The 18,746-nt window shown below is 30.1% G+C and overlaps 1 protein-coding gene across 6 annotated transcripts in view; it reads right to left on the bottom strand.

Annotated features, from left to right (window-relative positions):
- Evi5 (ecotropic viral integration site 5) overlaps window positions 1–18,746 on the bottom strand; it is a 372,412-nt gene that overhangs the window by 148,387 nt on the left and 205,279 nt on the right. Inside the window, exon 1 of one of the 6 annotated variants that reach the window (XM_035352655.2) lies at window positions 16,589–16,908. The exons of 4 other annotated variants lie outside the window; for them this stretch is intronic. Coding sequence is in view for 1 of the 2 variants with exons in the window: in XM_085806703.1 (XP_085662829.1) it covers window positions 11,819–11,850 (32 nt within the window). In the remaining variant the exon portion in view is untranslated. Of the gene's footprint in view, window positions 1–11,818; window positions 11,866–16,588; window positions 16,909–18,746 lie in introns of those variants that run through there. One more of the 6 variants, XM_085806703.1, reaches the window with a different exon arrangement.

The following is an 18,746-nucleotide window of genomic DNA, read 5'->3' on the forward strand; positions in this document are numbered from 1 at the left end:
TTAAAGCCAGAAATGCCCAACTACCAATATCTTCGTCAGATCTAGTCATCCAAATTAAAATTTTCTCAATTAATAACAAAATAAACCCTCAGTGAAGTAACTGGACAGATTTTTTTCAGTCCAAAATTAACATTTCATACTAGCATTACAACCGATGACTTACTAGCATTACAACCGATGATTCTCCCAAAACTACAATGAGCTATTTGTAATTTACAGCAAATCTAAATCATAACTGCACAAGCAAGCATGAGCTCTTTGAAATTTATAAGAAAATCTAATAATTAAGACAATTCTACAGGATTAATTGCAGGTTCAGTTTTTGATGATATGCATCTTTCTAGTTAATAAAAAAGAAAATATCATTTAGGGAAATCTCATTCGCGAAAAGGAATTACAGAAGCAATAACATTTTAGAGTCCGTGATGATGTAAAACTATGAAATCATATATGCAATCTTCCCCTTCTTATTTTTATTATTTTATTAGTCCAAAGGGGCTTTGTCTCTGAAGGACTATTGTTTTCGTTTTGCGTTGAATCACTATTAACGGGGAATCACTTTTCAAACTGTTGCCATCAAATGTTAGAGTCCTGCATTATATTTGAAGAAATTAAATAATGAAAAATCTGCATAAACGTATGTATATTTCTCGCATTGTGATAAAACAACGGTACATACAGTCATCGAATTTTGAATGACGTAATCCTCCTACGAATATGGGCATGTGGAAGACAAAATTTGAAATTTAGAATTTGTTTGATAATCGATTTCATATTTTATAAAACTTTAACGAATTTTTGATTAACAAACTCAAGGATTTCAAAACGAGCAATGGCAACGTTGTACAGAAAAAACATTTTTATCTCCAACGCGCGAGTCTCTGTATCGGAAATTCTAAAGATATGCTCATTTTAAAACTATTTCGCGATATTGCTGTTGAACTGAATTGTATGGTTTAAGTGCACAAAACATGATATAAATAAAGGTAACACACAAAATGTTAAAAAAACTCCTCTTGGGACGTAATTTAAAATCTGAAATCTTTCAGTTTTTTTTTATTACTATTTTAATCCATGATGTTTAAACGTCACATCAACGTGAATGAAAACTCCGAAAGAGTGAGTAGCTGCTACAACAAAAAATATGCAGCAATGAAGTACTTTAATCACAGGAAAACAAAATAAGATAAAGCAAAATCTATCGAAAATTTAATTCTTATTTTATCAGTTTTGAATGAATTTTGATTTAATTAACTCCACTTCGTCGATGGCGCATAAACCACAATAGAATAAATGCATTCTTTAAAATTCACCATATTTGTTTACTATAGCGACACTCTGGCGTTAGGTTCACTTAACAGCGTTATATTTTATTCATATTATAACTCAGAATGCACAAAATTTATATCATTTGAAGAATTATCTAATCGTTGTCACATGTTCTATTCAAATACTATAATAAATCTAAAACGATGTATAAAAGAAATTAAGCAAAAACAAAAAAGAAACAGTTTTTCATAGACGATTCACTGTTTCTCATTCAATTAATTCAATTCTCGCCAAGGCAAAAATGCATAAATACTCAAAATATCTACATTAAAAATTACAGAGTAAATACTTATTTTCTCGAATAAATTCCAGAAAGGATTAAGCATGATTTAATTCGCAGTAATAAAAGAAGGCGTTATCTTTGTTGTTGCGAAGCTTAGTCTCTCTAGATTGGCAACAAACCTCCTATTCTGCTGTTTCAAATGTAAACAAATATATCCGCCATGTTATTTAAAAATTAGGCTTAACTACACTTAAACAGCTTTTAAATTGTTGCTAATTGTACAAATATTATACTTGCAGATTTACAAAAGGCACAAAAATCTTAACCGGAAGATAAGAACAACATAATTAAATCATTTTTAAAGCAAAAAATGTACAATTTACAAACATGTAAGAGTAAAGAAACTGAAATCACTGAGCTGGGTAACAGAGAGGATATATATATATAAATATATTTACATACGTTTGGTGAGGCCGATTGCAATTAAAATACGAGGTGCCCATCTATATGCTATAGCAGTCCTATAAATAAAATTTCAATGTTCTGAGGCTACTCGTTTTTGAGTTATGCGAGATACATACGTACGTACAGACGCCACGAAAAATTCTCTTCAGAATCCATTTTAAAGCGTTTTTTTTTTTTTTTTTTTTTTTTTTTTTTTTTTTTTTTTTGAGGAAAGGAGTCTTTTATTCTGTCCCTACGTACAGATGCCACGCAAAAACAAAAATGAAATATAGAAAATAAAAATGTTAAAATGATAAACAAGTACTTAAGAAGCGCAATTTGAGGTTTATCTAAAACATAAAATTTCTATCTGCATGGCTCAGATCTTTTGCATGTGCATTTTTGCCCACACTCTAAATGAAATGCCTCAATAAAAATAGAATAAAATAAATAATTTAGGTACTCGAACATTGAAGTAATTTAGTTACAGGAATCATCCCTTCTTGGTCATTTCCCTGCTCGGTTTGTCCCGTTACCATGGTAACGATAATGTCGGCAGATGATCGCGTCTCTTAGTTGCTTCTTCTCCACTTGATTTCCGTTTAGGATGTTTCGCTTCACGAATGGAAGTTCAGGTGAAGAAAATAAGTGCTGTGGGGTGACTGACGAAAAAATTTAACCGCTAAAAGGGAAAAGTCGCAAATACTTTGAAGTGACAATTTTAAAATAACAGATTATAATTTTTGTTTTATACACATACACACAAACTGTGCGCATTTAAAATCTATGAGAACTAAACAGAGTTTAATTTATTTCAGATGATAGGATTCGGATTTCACACATATATTGTTATACATTAAAATAAGATACCATTGACAGCTATTTAAGAAAAAGATTAAAACTACATAAACATTTTAGTGGTCGTAAGCTGCCGTTATCTCTTCCAGCAAGCAATCAAACTCAAACAATGATAAATGAATTTACTCAGGTGACTTTGGCCGCATGACCTAATAATACGAACTTTCGATGATTTCAGTTCCACGACAACAAACTGCTACATATCACACCTTAAAATACGTTAAAAACTATAAAAACAAATAGTTATACCAATAATCCTGTAAGCTTACAAAAATTTTTATGCCGTTTTTATTGGAACACCGGAAGTTATTGACAGCTTACTCACATCACAGCCATTCACTCGATTTTTCTTGGAACCAGTTTTATTTTTTCCTATATATATATATATAGAGAGAGAGAGATTTTGCATTTTATCCAAATAATAGCTATCTAATGATTTTCTATTGCTGTAAAATTATAAGGAAGCAGTTGAAACTTATTTAAATTCTAAGCAGGAAGTACGCAAATAACATGAGAAATTATGTATTACTCCGAGCTTAACACACACTAAGTCAGTGGTGCCAAACCTTTGGCTTATCGTGAGCACATTTTGGCCTATTGCGAGCACATTTCCAAAATATCAACATATTTCCAATCTTATGTGATACATCTGAAATATTAATTTCCGCAAATGTGTTTGAGATGAATAATTGAAATAATTGGTTGAGGTAATAAATGATAATAGTTGGTTGAACTTTATGAAAATCAGAGAAGTGGAGTTCATTCAAAATTATTTTTCAGTGCATTTAGGTTTTCCGAGTTTTTCTCTGTTTCAATTGCCTTGCGGTTATTAATATGGCTTGATAAATTCTGAAAATGGGTGAAATTTTTTCCTTTCATCTGATTTATCCACAAATTTAAATTTATCTGAAAAGCAGCTACAGTTAGTCAATTGAAAAAGGGTTTTTTCTTTTCCCTGGAGATCTTCGTTCAGTTTGTTCAGTTTAGCTGTTATATCCGTGAGAAAATACAGATCGGATAACCAATTATTATCGTCCAATTTCTAATAACTTTCGTTTTCGGATTCCAAAAACTGCTTTATTGACGAAAGAAGTTCTACAAATCGTTGAAATACTTTTTCCCTGCTGAGCCATCTAACATCGGAATGAAGCAATAAGATTCCATGTTCGCTATCAAGTTCATCAGTCGGCAATCGATTATTTTATAACGTCTTGCAAGATATCTTTTATGACCATAAATCCTTACTATATTTTAACAATTAAGAAATATAAATGAATGGTTATTTTAAAAATATTCTTTGTTCATAGTACCTAATCGGGCTGGCGAGCACATACAAAACGATTCACCGAGCACAAGTTTGGGCACCACTCCACTAAGTGACCAGATTTCTGCCGTACTTCAAACTTTCTCTCACACAATAATTTTAGGAATTTAGTCAGAAGCAACTAATTGCATAAGTTGAATTATTTCTATTGTTCATAATGAAATCTAGAAATTACGCACATGATGTTTAATTAATACTATTAATAATACTATACTTAGCATAACAGAAATTGAAAATTTTCTTGAATGGAACTGAAAATTTACGACGCGTTTTGTTAACACATCATAATGAAAAATTCAAATGTCTTCATTCCCACTAGAATCCGCATTAGAAAAATTTCACAGTAACAATAATTAAACAACGAAGTATTAACCGTAAGAATAACTATATTTACACAAATGACTCTTAGGATACAATTTTATTTTAACTAATTTAGTATACAAAAAATAACTTTTACAGCATGAACAAACATGATAACTTTTGAACTTGTATAACACAAACAAATGCTACATACACATAAAACAACCCAAATTAAAACTGAACAAACAGTTTTTGCTCAATAAAGTAGATTTTTAATTTTGACCGAAGAACCATAGATAACAATCAACCCACAAGTTTCTATACCCATAGATTTTTCTAAAAATATTTCAGCTAACAAACTTTATGAACCATCTCTCTTGATTTTTATTATTTAAGTAAAACAGAAAAAAAGAATGGACGGAAATTGAACTGAAAGATATTCGGAAATTTTACTACGCGCTATGATGATGACCATTCATCGGCAAAGCGCACGTACTTGTTTTCGTTATTATAAAAAGGTACTTTGCTTGTCAGCGGAAGAAAGCAAATCATTTAAGTTTAATTTTAACAATATTTTGCAGCAAGTGTTATTTTGTACCATACAAATGATGAATAAAATACCTACAGAACACTGACTGTAGAATTTCTAACTGTATTTTTCTATATTATCTATATTCAAAATAAAATTGAATGAGGGTGATAAAATTTCGTAGAAACATATACATTGCAGTTCTGGACTGATACTACCTTTTTTTAAATTTATTCAAACGAGAATATATTGTGTAAATATTTTTTATAATATGATACACATTGATATTTTTCTATTTTCAAAACTTTATGTTTAATAAATAAATGCACAAGTTTAGCGTTTTTAAAATAATTTGAAAATTGGTTATTTATCTGATTTAAATTCTTTTCGAGCTGAAATTTATTCAGTAGTTAAAATTCACTTTTATAACCGGGAAAGAGCATTATTTTTTATTTAATAGTGTGTTTAATAGTACCATAAGTGTAATATTTGTACAGTTTTTCATATTTTTAATATTTTATTTTAATTTTTAAAAATATTTAACGATTAACGCTTTCTAAAATCTTTTAAATACTATGAAAAGCTAAAAGCAGCGAGTCGATGACTGACACAAAAAAAATCGCATTTGCTCATATTGATTGAAACTATTTCAAATCTTGATGAAATAGGTATCAGAACATGTTTTAGAATATCTAAACTGGAAACTACTCATTTTTCAAGTAGAATGTAACCTGCTTTCAATAATTATGGTTCAGTTAAGAAACATTAAGTGACAGAAGACGACAACAATTAGTTAACACAAGGAACAATAAATTTATAAAATTCCGTATATAATATCATACTTTGAGATAAGAAACATCGTAATTAGCGCATTAATTACATCGAAAATCAATTTCTGCGATATTTTGAATCACCTGATGATGCAGCCCACAGAATAAATGTTACACAAATGTCAGTAAAAAGAAAAAGGTAAACAATAAAACATAAACAAAACAGGCATAATATTTAAGAAAAGTTTCAGGTTAAATCGTTCCTATAAAGTTTTCGATTATTCATAATGGAGTTAAATTGGGTAAGAATGTAAAAATATTCGGACGGCATGGTAAAACTAATTAAACAATGAAACATTAACCGTAAAATAATCATATTTACAGAAATAAATCTCAGAATATAATTTTATTTTAACTGATTTAGTATGAAAAAAAAAATCCTTACAGTTTTTGATGCCGTTTTCAACTTGCCTTGAGGGATCGGTTATTCAAGTTAGAATAATTCGAGGGAATAAATTTAAATATGCATATATATGCAACAAAAATATGTATAATTTAATAGGCCGTACAAGGAAGCCACGTGATATGCACATCAGGTTTTTTATTTTCCTCAAAATGAATTTTATCGATATTTAAGCACTTTTTTTTTAAAATTCTATTATTACTATTACAAATTACTATTCACAAAACAAACCTTAAATTTTATTCCATAATGTTTGCTTCCCTAAACATACTGAGCACATTTAAATTCATCTCAAAGAAGAAATGGATTGAAACCCTGATTTTGGTTAAAAATATATTATATTTTTTAAAAATTCAAACTTTTCTGAATTCAGAAAAATTTCCAAATTTTGTAACTCTGTATGTTAGAATAAAAATAGGTTAACTTGAATTTCTGAACAACCTGTCATTTCAAGAATCTGTCAAGAATTTTTCTCAAAAATATAATGTTAAGAATAAAAATCAAAATTTTACTCTAACATAACAATAACAAAAGAACGGTTTCTATAAATAAAATATTTTGAATCTGCAATGAGTTTTACTGCGATAATTATAATCTTATTCATTAGGGAAATTTCCATGTGTTTCCAAAAAATTCTTACTTCCCTTTAAGGCCATGTGAAACATTTTTATTTCTGTCAAAATCTTCTACTTTTATTTTTAACATACTTTCTTTTAACACGAAAAGGAAAAATAAACCGATAAATTTTTAAACACTTACCAAAAATATGTTTATAAACCTTACGTTTAAAAGCAAGCGCTCATACAAAAGAATTTTCGACGTTATAACAACCGTCGTCGTTGCGATAAGAGAAGATTTGCATTCTTCAAACTGAGATTTAAGATTCCAAATCCTAAATAATCGGTTCCCGATTCAAGGAGTCTAAAAAAGTCGGGTCGGGCAGAAAGAGATTACGAAAACAGCCTAATCGATATGCTCCTCAGTATACAAAAGAAAATGCGAAAAAACTATAAAATAAGTAATGGCTAAAGATAAGTGGGTACGGTGCAGCTCCATCTATCAATTCAGACGCAAAAGACGTTGGCAATAATAAAGCACTAGCAGGTATTCATAAAAATAGTTGAACTCTTTTTTTTTTTTTTTTTTTTTTTTTTAAATTCAACCAGGAATCAATGGTAAATGTTCAAGTGAAATACGCGCAATTGAATTACTATACTATTATTATTATTATTATTACTAATTTCTGATGTACAATTAAATTCTAAAGTACATGGCATTAATATTTAATTTACTGCAAACATAATCCAATCTGCTGATTTCAGTCATGGAGATTCAGCTCACATATTAAAACTAGAAACTCCATCAGAGGAAAACTCGTTTAAAAAGCATTAACTATTAATTCTTCAATTTACTAATCTAAATTATTTTTAAGGCAGGACAAAAATCGAATTTAAATCGAAATTGAAGCATTTCAACATCAATGTTTAAAACAATTATTTCGATGATTTTTGTCAAATAGAACAGCGTAAAACTTTTAATGTTTCTTTCTTTCTTTTAATTCTGCTGAATACTGCTTTTCATGATTTTTTTTAAATAAGAATACTATCATTAAGAACCCCTCTTTCTTCAATTTTTATTTGAAAACTGAGACTGCAATGTCGACCAACCTCAAACTTGGCTCTAAATTTTAAAGGCGTCTACTGCGATTTCTTTCAAATCACATAATTATAAACAATAATTTATCAAGTTATCTTCTTCAAAAGATAAAAGGTTTTAACTTCTCTGTTAATAAAAAAAAAAAAACTTTCCTTTGTAAGAAACGTATTTTTCTTGTGCATGCAAAAACACATTTAGCTGATTATTTGATTAAGAAAAAAGTCAAAATCCTCCACCAAAAGAAGGAGTTTTTTTTTTTTTTTTTATAAAACAGTTTTTTAAAGGAAACTGTTTCCGATTTACGCTAAACATGAAGAAAATTCTGCGAAAATAATCATTTCAACTCCTAAAATAATACCTGAATGTAATCAACTACAAGTTTCTACAGATTCGACATAGTATGATAAAATGGTGTCAAAATATTCAAATAATTGGTGTTAAAATGGACAAGCGTGGTCAAAATATTCAGTCAAGGTAATATTTAACCACCACGTATCAAACCCACTCAAAACAATAATGAACATTCTTCTTGCCACAACTCTTCACCTGATCATTTAGATGATCTGGGGTAAATCTATGAAAATCTGGATCACCAACTGATGCATTAATAAACCGATCAAAATATCAACAACCTATGCATACATTTACACGGCGGTTAAAAAAACGTAATTTCGTCACATACAAACGTAATACTGGCAGCCAGGATAATCTGAATATAGCTTACACTGCTCACCAAACAGACTCATATTTTTTTTTTTTTTTACAAACATTTAGTTGAGTTAAAAAACAAAATAATCGATAACTAACACACAGAATAAATAAATTAAAAAAAAAAAAAAGAGTACTTTTTCTATTAACGCATTACATAATACCTTATTACCAAGCAAGTAAATGTTGCTACTTATGGTAGCCATTATTATTATTTTTTCTCTTAATACGCATAAAACTGTATTTTTCTAAATATGATTAAGAGAATAATGTTTTACAGTAAATATATGACATAAGTTGGTTGTACTCGCACTGTTTTAAACGTTTCATGATTAAATTCCTTTCAGTTCAGAGGTTCATAAATTGCTGATGTTAATAACAACAGTATGTTCTGAATACCTAATTCTGAAATTTGTTTTTTTTTGCGGGCACTTTTCATTCAAAATAAATTTCGTTCCAAACAGATATTTGAAATGGACACCGCGTGACTTCCTTTTACAGCCTATTAAATTATACGTACTTTTTGCTGCACTTCATTTAAACTTATTTCCTTGAATTTTATTACAGATATATTTCTCATTCAATCAATTCAGTTCTCACTTCGCGGGAAGGCAAAAATACGTAAAAACTTAAAACATCTTCATTAAAAACTGTCAAAACACACAAATATTTAAAACACCGAATAAAGTTAAAAACAGTTTAAGAAAAAAGAATTTTTGCAGTTAACAGTTTTTACGCGAAAACAAGAAATTTGGCGAACGGACAGAAAGACAAAATCTTTAGCACACATACATTTAAAGTTTATCACTGATACCACTGGGCAAAAAGACACTGAAGTTAGTGCACCAACTTATTTAATTCACTTTACTATTAAAAGTTTCAAATGTAAACAAACAGCCACCACGTAAGGCCTAGCGCAACTTATGGTTTTAAACTGTTGATAATTGTACAACTATAGCATGCAGATTAACTAAAGGCATAAATACCTTAATCGGAACATAACAACATATTCAATAACTTTTAAAACAAAAAATGCACAATTTACCAACAGATAAGTATAAGAAAAAGAAGTCACCGTGTAATAGAGTGGGTATATATATATTCACAAAAACATGAGTAAAATAAAATTCAAAATCAGCAAAACTCAAAATTCTCTGTAAAATATGTATATATCCTTTATTGTCTCTGTGGATTTGGTTTTAAATTTCCTATTTCTTGTCTATCTATTCAGCTACATTTTACGCTTAATACCCCCGATTGCAATGGGAAAAGGAATGTGCATAACTACATGTTATAGCAGTGCCACATATAAAATTTCAACGTTTTTAAGGGCCAGTCGTTTTTTAGTTACGCGAGATACATACATACCTACATAGCGAAAAAAAATCTCTTCTAAATCCATTTTGTAAAAAAAAAGTCCTATCTTCCGTCTGTACGTACAAATGACACGCAAAGAAATCTAAATGGTACGGGAATTGTCAAAATGTATATTTCCGTTGAAATATGATACAAGAAATTTTTCAATACTTCCTCTACTTCATGCAGGAGGCAGGAAGAAAAATTAAAAAAAAAAAAAAAAAGGGGTGGGGGATAAGGAATCATTACAGTTTCAGCTATCAGCTTAATTCAAACACACACACAAAGCTTTCTGATTTTACTTTTAACGAGATGCCACGAACAGAAGCCTCACTGATACAACTTAAACTTCTTGGCTAATTATTTCACTCTTTAAGACATCTGGCACTGACAACAGTTATCCTAAAAGGAATTAAAAACAGAAAAATGCGTTGAAAAAAACAATGATAGATCTCTTTCACAGTTCTGCCGATACTTTTGACAACAAGCTGTTACAAGCTTTTGCGGATAAAATGAAATAAAAGTTGGTTCAGGGTTGCTGCTTTTTTATTTTTACTGAAACATTAGCATTTTTGCAAAAACTCATTAGCAAACATGACTTTCAACAACTTTTATTTAAAGATTCGAAAAGATTAAAATGGGGCATTTTAAGCTTTAGATGCGAAATTTTAAATAAACTTTTTAAGCTGACACCATTTAACAAGAAATATAAGAAAAAAACGTGCAACATGCTTTTTTTATTATTATTTATTTATTTTCAAAGCATAAATTAAGGGGGAAAATCACGGCTAATTAATTTCAAAACAACTTTTTAAACTGAGTATTTGTAATAATAAAACACATTGTATATATTTCCATTTCCTTTCAAATAAAATTACATAAATCTAACATGCACGCGCCAGCATTCAAAATCACTTACTAAAATTTCACTTAAATGGTAATACTTTCAAAATCTTAAAACCAAAATCTAGTTTTTGGAAATGAAATATTCCGTTTCATCTTCAAAGTTAAACACATAATTGCTTCTGCGGTCATAACTGTATTTAAATCTGGAAATATAAGGTTTCAGTACAATGTTAACTTTCACGTGAAACAATTTTGACTTTAAAGATCTTTAATTAAACATTTCTTATTTTTCTGATAAGTTGACAAGTCACGATTTAATGACAGCCATTAGCAGCTTGCTGCTATAACAGGCAACGTTCAAATACTTAGAACATTGAACATATAAAGAATAGGGACATTTAAAAGTAATATTTCTTAATATTTTAAAAGTTTCCCAATGACAACAAGGTTTTGTATATATACGTGAGATAAAAAAAAATTTTAGCTTTAATTCGCAATAATCCTCAAAAATATATAAATCAAAATGTAACTAATTTCCAATAATTCCTCAATACTCCATTTTAATTTGGCTATTTCCACTTTCTATCTTAAAAGTAGTAACTGCTTCTAACAAATCTCTTTAAACTGCGTCATTTCTAAATAAATGCATGTCATATTGTAGAGACATTAAGTAATTTGGAAGCAGGAGAGATGAAAAATTAGCATCGCCTTCGCCGGGAATCGAACCGCGGACCTCCGGAATACGCGCCCAGCGTGCAGATCACCACACCACGAAGACATGCCAAGAGCGCGGGAGAAATACCTTATATACTCCCCCTTTTTTTAAAAGGCGATTGACGTTTTTAGGCGACCCAATCGCCAAATCTTGGGTGCGGAGATTCATCATCCACCACCCTTTTTAGTTCAGACGCCACTGTTGATAGTTATTAGGTTATTTCTTAGGAAGCAGGCAAGATGAAAAATTTGCAACGTCTTCGCCGAGAATCGAACTGCGGACCTCTGCAATACGCACCCAAAGTGCAGACCACCACACCACGAAGGCATGCCAAGAAGGCGATCTCACATAACGTTGATGAAGGCTTTTATATAAATAGTTCACACAATCACAGGCATCGAAATCATAACTAGCACTGTCTAAAACTTTTGACTCTCTCTCTCAGTCTTTCTTTCTGAATGCGTTACTTTTCTGCTCTCCGATTCTGCTTTTCCTGCTTATGTTGCTCTGTTCAAAATAGCATTTTTGAAATGCAGTGGTAACGATTTAAGTTTCCTAAAATAAGCGCTATGCAGCCTAGCTATTTATGTTGCCTTTTCGAAAAAACAACATAAATAGCTAATACGTACGTACAGACACCACGAAAAATTCTTTTCAAAATTCATTTTAAAGCAGTTTTATATTTTTTTTGCGGGGAAGAAAAGTGTCTTTTATTCGGTCTTTACGTATAGATGTTACGCAAAAACATTGTTAAATTGCATTCGATAGCGGTCAAAATGGATATTTTCGTTGAAATATGCTGCCTGAAACTTTTCGCGATTACAATACTTCCTTTTTACTTCGTACAAGGAAGTAAAAACTACTTTGACTACTTTATTTTTTTCTTGAAATACATGCATATATATACATAAATTAAAATTAACAATGTAATCTCTATATATGTGTGTGGATGGGTGTCTTTATATAGACATATCTAGTAAGTATCATAGCTACCAACCTTCGAATATGAAAAACTAGAATCTTCTCACGATCAAGATCGGAAATTTCCGCGAGGTTTTCGCACTGCGCGACATCATTTAAAAAAACACAAACGGATTTAAATTTGTTTTATCATACGTGTTTCAGGATGTTAAATTAATTATAATATGAATCTGATATAAATTACGTTTGCATTTTATTCGATATTCTAAATTTTATGTTTTTCGGCAAATTTCGTTTTGTATTTCGTTTTTTAACTTTTCTACAGAGAAATTTCTGGGTAGGGAAGTAAACCTTTAATTTATCAAAGTAGTTTCAAATACGATGAAACTACAATTAGTAATTAATGTACATACTAATTATGTTGATAATTCTAAATTTTATGCTCCTTGGCTAATTTCCTTCTTAAATTTTCTGACTCTTTTAAACTGAGAAAAGCCCACCAGCGGCCGAGCGGTAAAGTCGCTGAACACTGGTAGTTCGGTCTGAAGTTCGAATTCCGCGAACGGGCTGGCTGCATGGGCGTTTTCGTGGTTTTCCCCATGTGTAACGTGTATACAAGCCAGTTTCCCTTAGAAAGTCCTCCACGAAAGGCATCCCTCCCTTTACACAGATAGCCCTCGAGGCTTTGCCATAATCACACACACACACACACTAAACTGAGAAAATCCCGTGTAGGAAAGGAAAACAAATATTCACAGTAGATTAAGATAATTCACATTAAATAAAATTCAGTAAGAAAAATTATGCTAAAAATTACCGTAGGAATAAAAATTTGCACAATTTAAATTTCATTTATTGGTGAAAAAACATTTTCCTTAGTAAAGGCTAAAAATAAAATTCGGCAGAGCTGGTAGCTATGATGTATATATGTGTATTTAAAGTAAAAGTTTATTTAGAAGTCTCTGTAAAACTCCTATTACATGATAATACGTTTATACAACCAATACAATAATACGTTTATACAACCAATACAATAATACGTTTATACAACCAATACAATAATACGTTTATACAACCAACATGGTAATACGTTTCGAAACAACTATTCAATAATACGTGAGCAAATTTTATTTTAAAAATCCATATTCGAATTAGCATATCTCGAATAATCATACTATTTTGGCAAACTTATTAGAATACATTTTACTTTACAGTAAAATAAGATGGCTTTCAATACATATGAAAACCCTCTAACCGGCAAGGCCGTATATATTCGGCCTAGAATATTTTTTGTGATATCTCTAAGAATGTATATATACGTGCATATTAAAATATGGCAAAGAAACTAAGGTAATATATTAAAAGTACTCAAATCCTGGTATAAAATACCAGGAGAATTTTTATAACCAAGAAAATAATTTTTTCTCATAATAGTTTTGGGAAATTTGTGCTTTCTTAGCGAAAACCCTGACCGGTTAGAGGGTTAATTTGAAATCAAATTTGGATTCGTAAACAACGATCTGTTAAGAAAATCTTGGTAGTTGAAAGCGTTATTTTAGCTGTTTTTACAGTAGATTTTTATAAGACTGAAAACATACATTTATCATTAGAGAGTAAGATAATAGAATAGTATTACTGTACGTATACGAATTTGCAAGCGAAAATAATGCATAATATCAACACAGATCAGATTGGAGAATATGGAAGATTGTACATTTCTGTATTTCCGCCAACCCGCCCAAGTTCCGTCATATCGCCAACTTTGCCAACCCCAGAGATCGAAACCCTATCAAAACAATATAATCCATTTTATAGCCCAGAAACTTTACACCAAATCTCTGCTCCTTAAACTGCTGAATCAAAAGCACTCTTTGTAAGCAAAAAAAAAAAAAAAAAATGTCGTAAATGCTGGTAGGTACATTATTCTTGGATTTATTTTTATTGCAGGGCCATGTTCACCTTCCTCCCTTTCTCTCAGTGTAGATGACATTTATGAACATAAAAAAATGCAAAGTTTTTATGGAATATTTCTCGTCATTTCTTCGACGTTGCGTTATTTTAAAGACATTTGAGAACAGTAATACAACAAATGCTATCTAATAAAAAGGAGTCAAATTCTGGAATTATCTTGCGCAGTTATCAAATTTTGATCATTGTTGAAGTGATAGTTCAGTTTTACCATAAAAATAATGCTTCTGATGTAAATTATTCTATCAAAATCAAACCACACTATCAAATAAAAAGTTCTAAGTGATCGCCCACATAAAATGACGCTTTACGAGCAATACAGAAATTTATATACATGTGACCAACTATATTTTTATTATTAAAAAAGTATGATAAGTTAATAACTAGTAATGATATCTACCGAAGCCATAAAATAAAAATACGATTAAATTAGAAAAAAAAAAAAAAAAAAAAAAGAGTCTTACAAGAGTATAAAGAATTATTTAGGTTTATCTAAGCTTTCAGCATCTTAGTTAGAGCCACATTTAGACTTAATAAGGCCATAGGCTATTTGAGATATGGGGTCCTTTATAAGTATGTTATACTATATTTTAATTTTTTGTGGGCCTCCAAGACTGTGGGGCTGTAGCTTTTACGTATAAGCTGTAACTTATACGTAAAAGCTGCACTGACCTTAGTTAACAAAAGAAAAAAAAAAAAAAAAAAAAAACACCAAAGGGGCGTTAAGCCCAGAAGGGCTATTAGCCTCGAAACGGCATTTAGCGTTGAATCACTAAAAGCATTATATAACTTTTCAAATTGTTGCCAACAAATATTATCGCCCTGTATTACATTTAAAGAAATTAAATAATGAAGAATCTGCGCTAGAGCTATCAAATTTTGTATAACCCGGTCCTCCACCTCAATATAAGCATCTGGAAGCCCGAACTTGGAATATGTTTTATTGTCAATTTCATATTTTGTAAAACCATCACGAATTTTTGATTAACAAACTCAACGATTTCAAATCGAGTAATGGAAACACATTACGGGAAAAACATTTTTATCTCCACCAGGTGAAAGTGTCAAAAATTCTAAAGATATGCAGTTTTTAAATAATTTTAGCTCAAAGCGACATTAGCCCAAAAGCTCTCGGAACATGCATATGTGTGTAAATGAAACAACGTGCCTTTGAACGTAATATAAAATTTGAGGGTTTACAGATTTTTTTTTTAAACTTCCCAAGATTGGCGTCAGTTTTTTCACAGAAATTTTATAAGCGAAATAATTCTCCTCCCGTTAACTACGATCTTTCCTATTACCAAATTTAGCCTATCATATATATATATATATGTTCTACGCTTGCGTTATTTTAGGAGTACTACAAACAATAACACCTATAGTGGAAATTTCGTTACAATAACACCTATAGTGGAAATTTCATTCACATTGAGTATTTAATGTTTCTAGTTTTTTATACAAAATTAAACAATTCTGTTTCATTTAATGGCACATAGTTTAAAAAATCAAATACAAGCGCAAAGCAAATTTTTCTGCGTTTAATAAATAACCATAAAAAGAACAGTTTTATCTCATAAATTAATTTTTGTATGTGATATGAAACCACAAAAACATCATAACATGAGCAGTTATATAATAAAATAAAAAAAATCCCCCCCCCCCATTGGGCAGCAATAACAGGTGAAAAAGCGAGTAAAACTGAATGAATTGTTTGCGCCTTAGAAAGAAAAATAAAATAATAAAAAGTGAAAAAATATAAGTACAAATTATTCTCAATGTTTTTTAAAAAAATGCCCTCTTTTTATTCCAAGAGAGAGTTTATTTAACCGATTTATTTTTATTTAAACGTCTTCGCAGAGGCGGGAAGAACGATTAGTTTTTCGCAACGAATTCGGTAATTAGATTACATTTGACAAAATATCTATGGGAAAAAAAATAGGTTATTGTTAAAAAAGCAACTTTTTTATAACATGAACAAAATGCTTTTAAAAATAAACGGTATCAGTTTAAAAAGAATATAACGTCATGCTTTTAAAAGAACATAAATGTATTAATTTAAAAAGAATACAACATTTCTGATTTTATAAAACTAAAACAAGAACGTGAAAAATTCTAAAAACATTATAAAATACTCTCTTAATAATAATAATAATCTGAGTTGTGAGATGTGAATTTTACCTGAATCGTAAAATCCAATAGAAATTAATCCAACGAAGTAGTAAAAAGTAATCCGTAACACACTTCGACGCACTTCAAATATCCAGTCATTCGACAATTAGTGATTCCATGCAAAGTCGTATCCATAATATGATTATGAGACACAGTGTTTGATCACTATTTATTTACCATCGTCGATAAACAAACTGCGGAGTTAACACAGCTGATAACCGCAATGTGAATCAAAGTTATTCAAAATTATCTTCGGCAGCTGCGTTGCTAACATCATCTCGATGAAATAATGAGCAAAAGTGAAAGTTTTTCCGAGTTTGCTTTTTCCTGCAACGTCCGTTCTGCTCTAAAAGAAGTATAAAATACCCCATGCTTGGATAAGCGCTGCACTGGTATTACACAAAGAGGTGACGTTTCGTTGCAGACTTGGCAAAAGAATTTAGCAAGCCTGTTCATCGAACCATGTGTTATGGAAACTCAGGAAAAGGGAGTTTAGTTTCCATGCAGTGGCAGCAGGATGCGTTAACGGTTGAAGTTAAATCTCATTTCTTTTTTACATTATTTATCTTTAGGTAGAAAAGCAGCATATTTTTACTTTTTATAAGATTCCGCTTTACTCTTTTTTTCTTAGAACAAATAAAGATGAGCCAATTAGTTTCTCCAGCAGAGAGCAAGAGGAAAAAAATGGGAGAGAAAAAGAAGATGGAATAACGGGCGAAAAGAATAATATATAAATAAAAAAATTAGTTTTTACCACGAAGGACGGCATTTGCATTATAAGAATAATAGGGAAAACATAAAATAAAAATAATTTACAAATCAATTTTAAGGTGATTTATATTTTCTGTGTTTTTAAATGTAGAAAAGGACCTTTTACATTATTCGAAAAAGTTTCTTATTATACAATGTTAAACTTATATTTAGAAGTGAAAAAGTGAACTTCAAAAAATAAAACTTTTAAAGAAACGAATGAGGGACGAGAAAAAAGCGCATTTAAGACCACAAGGAAGGAAGGTTCAAAGTGATTTTTCATTATTACAAGGGAGAAAAACTGCGTATCATTTTCAAAAACATATTTTTAAATCTTTTGTTTAAAACTTGATTCTTTGGACATTAGTATATCCAAAGCTCAAAGAATGTCAAAAGCGTAATATTTTAATAACTATTTGTCATTAAATAATGAAGAATCTGCATGTGTAACGTATCATTGAACATTATTGTATGTATTACATATTGTATGATTGAAATGTATATGTAATACATTGTATTACATTATTGAACATTGAACATTATCAATAATGAAGAATCCGTATATGTAAACCAGGTACTCTATGATCAGCGGGAAAAGATATGATTTTCCATATTGTATGATTGATTCCATAGTATATGATTCCATATTGTATAATATTGTACGATTGAAATGTATTACATTTACATTTCAATCTGTATGTATCATTGGTATGTAGCAACGCAACTGTTCCTTGTACTGCGGAAAAACAACGGCACATACAGACATCAAATTTTCAATATACATAGTCCTCCACCCGAACATGTGCATTTCGAAGCCATAACTTTGAACTGGCTTATGATATTTATTTCACATTTTATACCAATTTAATGAATTCTCGATTAACAAACTCGGCCATTCAAAAAGAAATGCGTTGCCACTTGATAAAGCATAAACCATTTGTCTTTCGAATATAACAAAAGAACACAGAGTTTTAAAAGAAATGTGTTGCCACGGCTTGATACAAAATACTTTTATCTCCCATGCGCCAGCTTATAACCATTAAGCAAAATGCAAGATATTTAATTTTGCTTCCAAATTTAATCTGTTACTGATTAAAAAAACAAGATATTTAAATTAATAAACTCAGTTTTTCATCCCGATTATTATTAATCTACGATTATTATTTGTGAACTATACTAGTTTGGCTCATTAAAATCATAATGTAATTTTTCTTTTTTATAATAATTATTTTAAGCGGCCAGTTAATTAAAAAAATCTTTTCAGTTCCATATAATTCTAAAGAAACGAGTTTCCAAATTACAAATCATGTAAACAGCTAAAAAAAAATCTTTGATGTGGACAACACATGACTTCCTTATAAATATACACATTTTTGGCTGTACTTCCTTCAAAATTATTTCCTCGAATTTCATTAGA

Source organism: Stegodyphus dumicola, chromosome 12 (genome assembly GCF_044657685.1).
Source record: "Stegodyphus dumicola isolate Sdum_Otavi_A_Nest chromosome 12, ASM4465768v1".
In the NCBI taxonomy this organism is placed as follows: domain Eukaryota; kingdom Metazoa; phylum Arthropoda; class Arachnida; order Araneae; family Eresidae; genus Stegodyphus; species Stegodyphus dumicola.